This window comes from Alligator mississippiensis, chromosome 4 (genome assembly GCF_030867095.1).
Source record: "Alligator mississippiensis isolate rAllMis1 chromosome 4, rAllMis1, whole genome shotgun sequence".
Lineage (NCBI taxonomy): Eukaryota > Metazoa > Chordata > Crocodylia > Alligatoridae > Alligator > Alligator mississippiensis.
In genome coordinates, this window is record NC_081827.1 from 107,863,685 (window position 1) to 107,876,272 (window position 12,588).

The window sequence follows — 12,588 nt, forward strand, 5'->3', positions numbered from 1 at the left end:
CTGAAGTTCCCCAATTTATGTTCATTTTTCCTCATTTAAAAAGGGCAGTATATACTCTCACCATTGCTGTTAATTTTCTGTGTTTTTTCCATGGATTGCAAAACCACCAGTAGGCAAAAGCATAACGTTCACATAAAACTTTAAAAAGCAACACGTAATTGGAATGGACACGTCTACACATTCATTAATGCGCCATAATTATATTGCATTATGTTTAGTACCTGCGGGCACTTTTACATGTGCTCCGAGGGAGGCGGGGGCAGTGCTTTATTTAGAGCCGCTCTAATTAAAGTACCGCTCTAATTACAGCACCACTGCATCTCCTGTATCAGAGTCCCCGTGCTTAAAAATGGTGGTGGGGGTGCTGAAACTAAAGCTCATTCAACAAGCTTTAGTTCAAGCACCCAGCTACCATTTTTAAGTGTGGGGATGCTGATACACAAGATGCAGGAGGCTGCTGAAGCGCAGCAATTGCCACGCTCCAGGAAACTCCATGTGCTGGAATTCCAGCATGTCAGAGCAGCATCCACGCTCATGTATAGGTGCCCTGGAGGTACTAACTTACTGTACCATAATCAGCACTATAGAGCATTAGCACAAACAAACGGTCTTTTGTGATATTAATGCACAGTAGACTAAGTCTAGAATGAGTCTACTGTGTTCAAAGACACGCCCAATAAGTATTTAATATCCTTGGTAAGCAAATGAGGTCAAGAAAGAGAGATTGAAACAAGCATGTTACACAAACCAGGTTTTTAATTTGATACAAACTGAAAGATGCCAATGAATACAAATATCAGTGTAGAGTGGGAGACAAATGCATGGTAACTAAGCTTGTTAACTGGTGAGTTTGCACATATTGTATGCAATTTCAAATAATAACCTTTTACATTGTTTGTGTGTGCGTGTGTATTTTAAAGGATAATAATTTAAATAACAGAATCTTACATTATTTACTCGAGTGAAATTTCAGCTGTCTCCAACATGATAGCAGGATTGGTCCAACTTTTTAGACTTTAAATTAAAGTCTAAAAATGTGTAGTTTTATTAAAATAACAAGAAATGCCAGTAGACACAGCATATTAATAAAACCTGTCCTACCTTCCTTGTTTAGGCAAATTTGCAATGGATACTACAACCAGGCCCAATTTTAATGTAATTATTTTAATTATTTCAAGTTTCTAGTAATGCAGCTTCTCCATCATATTAAAGAATGGACTTCAATTGTTTTTTTTCTTGAGTAGGGACCTTATTGTTGTGTCCACTATGAAATATAATGTCATCCCTACACAACTAAGCAGTAGTTATATTCTGATTGGTTTTTTCCCCTATATTGATACAAATCAAGAGAAACTACCAAACTACCAAGTGGGCACATCAACATGTGCAATTAATGCAACTGAATATGCTCTGGCCAATCCCGACATCACATAAACTAATCCCATAATTTAATCCTGACATCACTGTCTACACATGCATTTAAGCGCAGTAATTTACTGTGTCATAGGATAGTACCTGTGTCTGATAGGACTGTCCTGTCGGAGTAAATTATTCTGCTGTGCCCTATTTGTAGCACATGTGTAGACAGTGCTTATGTGTAGACGCTTAGTTGCTTATTAAATTAGTCTAATGTGCAGTAAAGCGCATGTGTAAATGCACTCAGGAGTAGCACTGGTGTAAAACCAGTATGAGTCAAATTGGTATCAACCTCATTTTTTCATACCCACATAGATTCTTCTGTCTTTTAGTGACTTGTTCATGATTTCATGTTGATAACATCATATATATCAGGTCATCATTATTACTTCTCGTCACAAGCCAGTTTTGTCTTAATAGGTATTTGGGTTTGCAGTTACCTTGAGCAAATAATGATCTAGTGGAATTGGGTAATGCTTCCATGGAAGTGTATGGGACACACTTGGCAATGACATTAACAGTGATGTAAGCTGGTCATAAGCAGGTGTAAGAGGTAAAGTAGAAGAGCTTGTGCTGACCCAGAGCAGAGTATATTAATTCTGTATATAACTGAACTTATTTTCTCCCATGCTAATTGAGTGTGAGGCTGCTGGGCATTTCAGTTTTGTAACCGTGTTGAAGGAGAGGGAAAGGGGTATTTTAAACATGCAAGTTACGACTATATAAGTAAATACAAAAAACATCTATATTATTTTACAACTAAATACAGAATCATAAAAAATACACCAGATTTCAAGAGGTTAATTTATTTTCTTAAGGTGCACTGGTGCACCTCCTGTTTCTATGTCATGTGGGCTCTAACAGCCAAATGGGTATTTGTCTAGAATATTTCTCTTAAAGAAAAATGTTGTTTAACTCATCAGGCATCTGGAGAATCTCTATCATTATTATCCCATGACCTGAAATTGTTGGTGAGAAGTAGAATACAGGTGCATATAAACTCTGATTTGAAAACTAAAGACCATATTCCATACACAACATTTCCAGTGAAATCAAGGAAAGCCTTGTATAAATACTGATGTAAAAATACAATCTTTGATGTCCAGGCAAAGGCTAACAGTAGATTCTGATCCTAATTAAAAGTTGTGAATCTAGGCCAATTCCTCTAGAAAAATAGAAATTAGTACGTGACTCAACAATGGCTACTTTAGTTGAAGACCCAATAAAAAGGTTATAATTATAGGAGAAAAGCATGATCAGTTTTGAATATTTTTTAAAATGTGTGTTATATTTTTAGAAGGAAAAATATATAGCAAGGTGAGTTCTCCTAAAATATTTTTAGCTATAAAAGACAAATTAATGTGACTGGTGAATCTCGCTGTTAGCATGCTGCAATGCATAGTCGTTGTTATACATGTAATTATTGTAAGCGATCCAGTCATCCGAACACTGGTATTCTTGATCAGACTGAATGTACTGACAATAAACTGTCTCTTTTCCCAAGAAATAAGAGGGAGAGAGTCTTTGTAAAACAACTGCACTGAACTGATATGTCAACTTTCTTCGGATTTTAATGATTTCACCTGTTCTTCCATAGTTCCTCAGTGCTCTGGCCATTTTCTGGTACGTCATGATCTTGCGGTTCCCTTTTCTTTCCCCCCACAGCTCTGCAAGTTTCTCTTTGTTTTTGGAAACAAACTGGAAGACACCATTGGATTTATCCACCCACTGAATACAATTTGCCATAGCTGGATCATAGAGAGACTCATGAAGATATTCAAACAGACGAAGCTTTTTTCTCCCTATAAAAGAAAATAAAATGCAAGTGGTCAGAGTAGACTTCAGATCTGTATTGATGGGCAGATGTCCATTTCCTGTTAAAGAGTCTTAAAGATGAAACCTAAGCCAACCTAGTAGCCTGACATGGATTAAAAGCCCAATATAAGCAATGCATTAAAACAGAAATAGAGTAATGGGGTTTATATTTGTAAGACACAAAGGGTATATCTACTTGAAACGCCATAGTGTACAGTGGACTGTTCCAGAGCTTTTGTGCATTAGCACAGATTTTGCTGTGATGCACTAATGTGCAATAGAATTAGTCTACTGTGCATTAAGCATCACAAAAAAATTGTGTTTGCTACTGTGCATTAGCACAGCTACTGTGCCTTTACCTTACCTGAAATTAGAGGTATTAAACTTAATGAACAGTAGGAAAGGCACGTTAATGAACATATAGACGTGCCCAGACAGACGATAGTGGTAGGGATTTGGTCATCACAGGATTGATTCACTGAGTTTGGGACGACTAGAAAAAATATTTAGTGATTTTTGCCATCAGCATACACACCTGACAAGACATTTAAATGGACTTCTAATGAATGCTGAAGGACCAGTGCCTGGGACCAATTTCTTTAAGCAGTATAGGAAGGAAGGTCTGGATAGGGCTGGTAAAGACATTTTAAAGTAAAGGATTTTTGTTTTTTTTGTCAAAATGTTGTTTGTTTGAGTCTGAAGTATTACAAAACAAACAGGAATTCTGATGTACTACATTTTTGTTGCAGAAGTGGACTCTGCTCATTTTCAGAAATAGAGTTTGAGAGAGATCAGTATAGAAACTGTAGAGATCTGTTTTGTGAATCCAGCAGGGGGCTGGACTAGATGACCTTGTAAGGTCCCTTTCAGCCCTACTTTTCTATGATTCTATGAAGAACAGGCAGGTCTGGGGAGGTGGAAAGGGGAAAAGAGGAGTGATTGCCCTGGGCTGTCATTTGTATTAATATCACTGAATGCCTCCTTCAAAGAATAGAATTACCTGAAGCAAGGGTCTTCCCTCAAGGCATGATCCTTACAGGAGCATGGTCCTGTGGAGGAGGCCCCATTTCTGGGAGGGACTGCCTCAGTTTTTTTGTAGAGGTAGGGCAAAATCTTATATAAGCCCCTACAGAGGCAACTAGATTGGGAGTTAAAAGTCTGATACAAAGAGAAGGATTTTTAAAACACTTGCCAGAGTGGCAGGCAAGGTTCTTTGGGTAAATCCAATATCTTTTATTAGACCAGCTAAAATAGTTAGAAAAATTATTCTTTGCAAGCTTTCAGGTACAAACACCCTTCATCAGGCTGAGGAAGTATCTGCAGTTGGTCTGTGCTCTTCCTGGATGGGCCAGGAACATTGCCAGAGTGGAACATTTTAGGGAAGGGAGAATCTATGCAGAACAGTAGGTTTTACTTTAACCACAGTGGAAACAGTCTGCTGGTGCCTAAAGCTAATAAGACTTTGGGTGACTGTTTTAAACTGGAAGCTAGGAGGAAGCTGGCAGCTTCCAGGAGCGCTTAGACATCTGTTAGAGATGACAGTAACCCCGCATCTGGTAATAAAAAATAGGACCAAATTGACAGCTGAACTAGGAGGAACAGTTTGAACTCAAAGGTACTTTCCAGAAATGTAACAGGGTGTCAGAAAAAGGAGTTAAATAAAAATAGGCACATGGTTAGTCATAAATAATAGCCCCCCCCCCCCCCCCCCCAAAATAAAAAATAAATGCAAAACTATGTGAACTGGAATGTCTGGAAATGGATGTGGTCATAAAAGGCACTTCTGAGACATGGCAGTATGAAAAAGCTCAATGGGACACACTAATGGAACACCTGCCAACAAACTGTATAGGAAGTGACAGAAGCTAGAAGGAATAGGGAAAATCTCTATGAATACAAAGACCAAGTCATAAGAATATAGTCACATTAATAGTACTGTATATACTGACCTTTTAACCAGAAAAAGGATATTAATCTCTCTCAACACTGTTGATTTAGGCACCTAAATCTACTGGAACAGCTATAACTAAGGGTAACTTTAATTAATTACCTGTTAAATGGCCAAGAGTAACAATGGCATAAACTTTAGAGGCAAAATTTTAATGCTATATATAACTGTTCCTTGGAACAGCAAATTCTAAAGCATTCAAGGGAAAGAGTTATTCTTGACTTAGTGCCTAGGAATTTATCCCAGTAGCAACTGTCATTGAACCACTAAGCAACAGTGACCACAGTATAATTAAGTTCAACGTCCATGGGGAAGAGATTATACTAGAAACTGGCACTGTGTGGCTAAACTTCACAAATGGGGATTTCAAAATGAAACAAAAAAAAGGAAGCTACTCAAAAAGACCCTAACATCAAAAGCAAAGGGTGTCAACTCAGCAGGGAGGCTACTATAGCAGAATCACAGAAAGCAGGCTTACCCCTAGACAAAAAAAGGAAGCAAGAAGGCAAGTAATAAACGGAGCAGTTAAACTGCATGTTCCAGCCAAGCAGATATTCTTCAGAAAATGGAAATCCAGCTCCAGCAAAGTCAATGGAAAAGAACATAAACTACAGTTACTCAAATGCAAACTGGAACTTGGGGAGCAAAGGGGTAATTTGAAGAGCACAAAGAAAATATTTAAGTGTAAAAACCTGTAAGAGAATTGATGAGTACATTGGACCCGAAGGAATAAAAGCAACAATTAAAGTAGATGAGGATATTACTGAGAGCTGAATTATGTTTTTGTATCTACCTTCAACTCAGGTGATTTGGAAGGATATCCAGGCCTACCCTTTCCTGATGATAATGAAGAGGCATTGTCAGACTGAGATATCAAAAAATGTATCTAAGCTAATGAGATTCTGGAAAAATAAGTCTGCTGGAGAGGTTGCTATAAATCACTCAGATGGCTAAATTGTTCCACTCTACTGTTATCTGATTTACATCAGCTCATTTCAAAGCATGAATTAACTGCCTTCTCTTAAGAGTACAAGAAAAAATTAAGAAAACAATAAAAGAAACATAATTCATCAGGGCAAGGGCGGGCGGGGGAAGGATCCAGAGATAGCACAAAGTGCATATTAGCATTCTTTCTACACACCTTTTCCTCCTTTTTGCTGGCTGCCAGATGTATGCATCAGTTGGCTTTCTGAAATATTCTGCAGGCTGCGGTAGACAATCTCATCAGAATAAAGATCTGTTGCGCTGTTCTTTAAAACAAACAGAATTACTAATAGAAAACACACTAATAAAAAAAAAGTTAAATAGAATCCATTTTACAGGTAACCTCTGGAATTCTACTTTTTATCAGAGGAAAAAGGAGATTTTTTTCCTTATCACAGCATTCATGAGGTTTAGGAGAAATGATTGATTGTTCTCCTGCTGAAGTAGGGTACGGTGGGAAAATTTTAAATGTTCCCATCATCAAGCAATTTCAGCTGTTCTGTTAGGAGTAGGGAAGGGAAGAGAAAGGGCTTTAGGTTCTACTTCCAAATGCCTAAGGATATGTAAGAGGCCATGGCCATCTGCACAGAAGATCTATGTCTCTTCACTGACTTCTGTTACAGTGCTCCACTCTAGTTAGCTGCTTCCTGGCAGTGGGGCTTCAGTGAAATTGGGCAAACAATAACTATCTCAGCAATGCTCCCATCTTCCTTCACTATTTGAACATTGGGCACTTTTACACGTGCTCCACAGATTTGTGGGGGGAGGGAAAGGGGTGGGGAAAGTTTTAATTACAGCAGCTTCGAGAACCGCTCTAATTAAAGCACCACAGCTTCTCATGTATCAGCGTCCCGTGCTTCAAAATGGCAGCAAGGGCACTTGCACTAAAGCTTTAGTTCAAGCACCCATGCCACCATTTTGAAGCATGGGGATGCTGATGCAGACTCAGTTAATCGAATCTATGTGGCACACTCCAGCATACTTGTCGATTAATTGAATCTGCTCTGACTCATTGTAATTATAGCACATTGGAGCAGCCTCCATGCTTATGTACCTACTGTCCTTTCAGAAAAAGCAAAAACCAGGAAAGCCAATTTGGATCAAGAGCCAAAATACTGCTTCCTCTTCCCCAGCATTCTAAAACCAAGTGGCCCAGGAACAGCATGTGCAGTACTTGACAGTCTCTTTTTCTCTGCATAAAACTACCATTCTAAAACATCCTAAAAAAAGGAACAAACTACTGACCCTAGAGTTTGTTCTTCTCTGTCTGCTCCCAAAAAATATAAAGGTCACCCCTCCACACCCTAATACTAAGATTGTTTGTTAGCTTGCACAGAACTCCAGTGACTGACATCATCTAAACTACAGTACCATATAGTAAAAAAAAATTACTTCTCTTTACTTTTTGATTTCCTCAAATAGTTGGTCCTATTTGGTACCACAAGCAGTTAGCATTAAGGGGAGACCTTCAAATTTATTGTGCAAAGATTTCTTATGTAACTACACCAGAATTACTCTACGCCAGGATAAATTTTTGTTAGGGTATGAAATATGAACAGCTTGTTTTCTTTTTACTGCTGTGTAATTGATTTACTTACTACTACATTCCGCCAGTTATACACCGGTTCCTCTGTTGGCGGTGCTACGGAGTAGTTTGGGTTTGCTCGGAAGTGAGGGTGATGATTGATTACCGTCAGGCAGTTTTTACAATCTATTTGAAAATTAGGGAAAAAAAATTAAAATATACACATAGAATGAGTGAGAAAAATAGAAAAGAAGCAGAATTATTCAGGGCACTGACAGACGTGCAGGCCCCTGTTCTAACTCATGGCACTTTACATAAAATACCATGAGTTAGAGCTCCCCCCCAACCCAATGGACATTCACCGGTTGCGGGGGGGGAGGGGGCGGGATCAAGCCTTCCTGCAGAAGCCTGAGAAGTGTGCCTGCAGCTGAGGAGCCAGCCCTCTTCCCAGCCCCCCACCCCACCTCCATAGCTGTCAGCCCGAAGGGAGAGGGGTTGGTAGAAGAGAAGTGAGCTGCTGGCTGGGGTTTGCCTGGCTTGAGCTGGAGCAGGAGGCAGCTGAGGGAAGCCGCAATGTGGGAGAGCTCCAATCCATCCCCACCACCCCTGACCCCCCAGCCACTCACTCCCCCTCCCCCATTACCCCTCCCTTCTTGCAAACAGCCCTGGGGCAAGGTTGGGCTGCATCAGCCCAGCCCTGATCATGTGACAGATTAATCCTAGGAAATACAATTTCCCTAAGGTGCTCCAAAATGGACCACCTTCATCTGATCCCTCATTTGATGAGGGTGAATTTGTCATATGATTGGCTACTTTAAAAGCACTCTGTAGCCATGCACATGTGTCACAACATGGATGTAGAGTGCTTTCAGAAGGCTAATCATGTTACAAACATAACTTCTGTCTGTGCCCTAAAATTACTTTTGGTTCAGGATGTCTTATCTTTCTATGGCTACCGTCTAGATTATAAAATCTCCAGAGAAAGCATTCTCAATATCTATGGTTTGGACAGCACCAAGCAGATTGTAGCCATATACATGTTCATTACTATTGATTAATAGGTTATTTGTTGTTTGTGGAAAGCAGAATGTTTAAAAAGAAACAGGCATTCATGGATAGGAAGTAGTTTGGATAGTGAAGAAAATGTCTATGTTTACCAAATAGAATGGTGAATGGGATAATCTTGGAAGACTACAAGAAGTGTTAGATTGTAAGAAAGAAAAAGGAAACAGTTTCTGTGCAAGTTATACAATACAAGGTAATGGAATAAAATAGGAACTAAAATTCTGGAAAATTCTGAAAATGCCATCTCAGGAATCTGAAAATTTTAATATTAAATAGTTTTAAAATGTTATAGGTCTAAACTAATTACAGGGATAACATTCTAACAGCATTTGAAGTGCCAGATAGAACCACACCAAATTAACCTAATCCCTCAGGATATTTATAGATAGCAGAACTCAGCACTGGATTGCAACATTTGGAGGAGGTCACATGCTACAGAAGAGGCCTTTAAAGAAGTATGATTATTCTATTTTGAAGTGGAGGCCAGGTCTGGGAAGTGCTGAACACTTTGAATTACATGTGGTTGGCATCTCCCTGGATTGGTTCCTTCACAGATTTGGACAAGAACAATACATTGTATATTAGCAATTATTAACCTTGCAAAAAATGTATATAATGAGCTCTTAAGTCAAAGTAAGACTTTAGACAGTAGACCCAGACCAATTAACATCTTTAGAGGATATAACTTTTATATTACTATATCTTTGCATTAGAATATAATAAATTAATATGTCAAATAATAAAACATTCTCCTCAATTAAATTCTAGTGATACCAAAGTCAATGGGAGTTTTGCTACTGGTTTCAAGGGTAGCACCATAATTTAACCCCCATTCTTTCAGTGTTGACTATGTTGACATTTTGTAAAATGAACAATTATAGGAAGAGCTCTAGATGTCCAGTAGTCTAATATACAATACTTCTTTACCAGAAATCTCAATTTATAGCCTGATAAATTAAAGATTTTTAAAAGCCAGCATATTTACATTACATTGAAAATTAATACATTCTATTTTCTTATACATTTCCCAGAATTCAAAACACTGCACAAAAATATTTGTCTTCATTTGTATTTAATTCACTTTAAGAGAAATTCAGTGACTGCTGAAATCACTGGTACCTGAATTACCATTTTTGTATTACAATGAATTGTTTCATCAGTTCACTCACAATGTACCTCACAGAGCAATTTCCAACATGTAAACTGAAAAATAGGTACTGTACTGTGATCATGTATACTTTGAGAACAGGAAGCTATTGTCCAGGAAAAGCTGTTTAAAGCGTTCTTCCCCTTGTAACAATTTTAAATGATTGCAATAATAGTCCTTTTTACCTGGTGGATACTGAATTTCACCATCAGAATGCTGCTGCAGCACCTCTAGGGCATCTTCAAAGGCCTGACCCAATATGTCTTGATCCATAAAATTCTGTAAGAACAACAGATGTTTTCGGTTTTAAATCAGCAAAGACTGGTTCTGAGTCATCAAGATTCCAGTTTTAGTTGGACACTTGAGGGCAAATGGAATAGCAGCATGGAATATTGATAGAATAAATCTTCCTGTGGGAACGTAGACTGGTAGCCACTTTTGGCTTGCACCTTGGAGAGAGACTCAGAGATGAGTGGGACAATTCAAGTGAGTAAAACTGTAAAAGTGTTTTACAGGCCATTTCCTAAATTTGCAGGAGAAGTTTTCAAAAAGAATATTCATTGTTACTAGACTGGTTCAAAGACTTTAATAAGAAAGTTTATATCTATACTATAATAGGACTTACTAAAACCAAACCTATGACTCAATAACATACAAGTGATTCCACATACTACACTCTAATTAGGAACTGTTGGCAAGTGAGAATGCTACAATATTCTAATATCGGAAACCACACTGTGGTGTTTTACAAAACTGTTTATTACCACTGTAGGGTAGCTTTGTATTTTTTTCACAGCAGAGAAAACAACACTTTTCCAAATTATGCAATCTCCTGACAACTTCTAATGCAAAGTTTATAGGAAAATGAAATATAGGAATGAAAAATAGGAATAAAGAGATTGTTGACTTACCATTATTTAGATACCAAAATGGAAATCCTGTTTAAATGAAAAGAATACAATTTTAATATTTCAACCTGAATACATTTTGGTGCAATAACTGGAGTTACACCAGATTATTTCTCATGAAATTTAGGATATGCTACAGTTTAATATAAGATATTTTAAAGTGCTTACAAAAATAAACACATCAGAGAGGGTGCTTTAGTAGAAGTTTTTAATGAATAATAATTAAATTAGTGGTTTTAGAGATTGGTCTTGGATTTTGTATAAAAAACCCACAAAATTTCTTTTTACTAAGACCCCCTGAAAGAATGACATGTTATTTTCCGTAAAGATATTACTTTTATGTTAGTATCTCACATATATTATTTTTATACACTAACATTTTAAATTTTAAGGTGAATAGGTATTACTACATAATTACATTAACTGCTTAATTTCCCAGAGAATATTAACCTGAATTGACTACAGGTATTTGCTGGTAAATCTTTCATGTTAATTCTTGTTATTCTTTCACACGTTACTGAACCAAAAGTAATTTTTCCTATTACAGATTAGCACATAAATATATCTACATATACCTAATCCTCCAGAGTAATTGTTAGCTTCTTCAGATAATTAGATTGTTTTACAAACCTTGATAATAGAAATTATTCCAACCCCAAGTGGAATATGTGTTATATGTAGTGTTACTTATAAATGGTTCCTCAGTTTTCTCTTTTTGGCACACTTAGCATATCAACACAGGTTCTTATAATTATTTTCACAGCCTTAATTAAATACCTTGCATTTTTTTCTTTTTAAATGTTAACATATTGAAACTTTCTAATTATTTTATGAATCCATATTTACCTCATTAGAGGTAAGATCTTGGTTTGTTTAAAAGAGCAGGAATGTTGCCAATGGGTATAATATTTGACTTCATGAGGGTAGCAAGGTACAGTACTTATACAGATGAAGGTCAGTACGAATACAAATGTGTTTTGCTGGCTAATGTCTACCAGAAGTTTGGGAACCATTGATCCTTCCAGATTATGGTGCATGCATGAGAGGTCACCCAGACCTTTGGTGCATATATCTAGGGAGGGGTTGGGGGGGGGGGTTGGAGGAGTAGAGGCTGCCCAGACCTTCCATCCCCCCTTTAGACCACTGAAACAGAATCCAAAGGCCAGACTGAATCCAAACATTTGGTGCCTCCATGTCTGTACTTGTATAAGCATCCAGGAATTAAACCCAGGTCTCCTGTGTGGCAGACAAGGATTCTACCACTGAACCACAGGGGACTCCCTACCAGAAGTAGTATATTTTACAATATATATCACATACTTTCGATATACATTTATAGATCTATTTTAAAACAATGATTGAATTAATCACTACCACATCTATGGTATCAAACAAATAGTGTGAAATCCTGGTTCCAATGCAGTCAATAGACATTTTCTTATAGACTTTATGGAGGTCAATGTTGCACATGCCTCTTGTGCTCAAAACAGGAGGGACCAACTTTATCTTTGGTATAAATCTACTGATTTAGACTTCTGGTGTACCTGAAAGCAGATTTGGGGCCATATATTTGTTGCATTCCAAACTTCAGAAATATATTTAAAACCTGTTTCAACATTGCTAAAATCAGTAGTTTTCCCCTTGACACGCATGCAATCATACCATTAAAACCAGCATTCCTGTAATTTTAATTGACCAGCACTTGTGAAAATGATTTTTATATGGCCCTATCTCCAGAATAATAAGTAGTACATTTGACTGCAATATCTGATTATGATTT

At 37.5% G+C, this 12,588-nt stretch overlaps 1 protein-coding gene across 1 annotated transcript; it reads right to left on the reverse strand.

The window, feature by feature from the left end:
• Window positions 1–738: 738 nt before the first annotated feature.
• SPIC (Spi-C transcription factor) lies at window positions 739–12,278 on the reverse strand. Its single transcript, XM_059726197.1, has 5 exons — window positions 12,183–12,278; window positions 10,086–10,179; window positions 7,762–7,874; window positions 6,321–6,429; window positions 739–3,218 (listed from the first exon to the last, which is right to left on the reverse strand). The coding sequence occupies exons 1-5, from the start codon at window positions 12,276–12,278 to the stop codon at window positions 2,773–2,775; spliced, it is 858 nt and encodes a 285-aa protein (XP_059582180.1). The 3' UTR covers window positions 739–2,772.
• Between the last annotated feature and the right edge of the window lie 310 nt (window positions 12,279–12,588).

Bases quoted from the DNA above. Each gene is read 5' to 3' on its own strand.
- SPIC (XM_059726197.1), bottom strand. From the start codon at position 12,278: ATGTGCAACATTGACCTCCATAAAGTCTATAAGAAAATGTCTATTGAC. The intron at 7,875-10,085 runs GTAAAAAGGACT...ATTTTCAAATAG, and splicing joins TGAAATTCAGTATCCACCAG to ATTGTAAAAACTGCCTGACG. The intron at 6,430-7,761 runs GTAAGTAAATCA...TTTGTTTTAAAG, and splicing joins ATAACTGGCGGAATGTAGTA to AACAGCGCAACAGATCTTTA.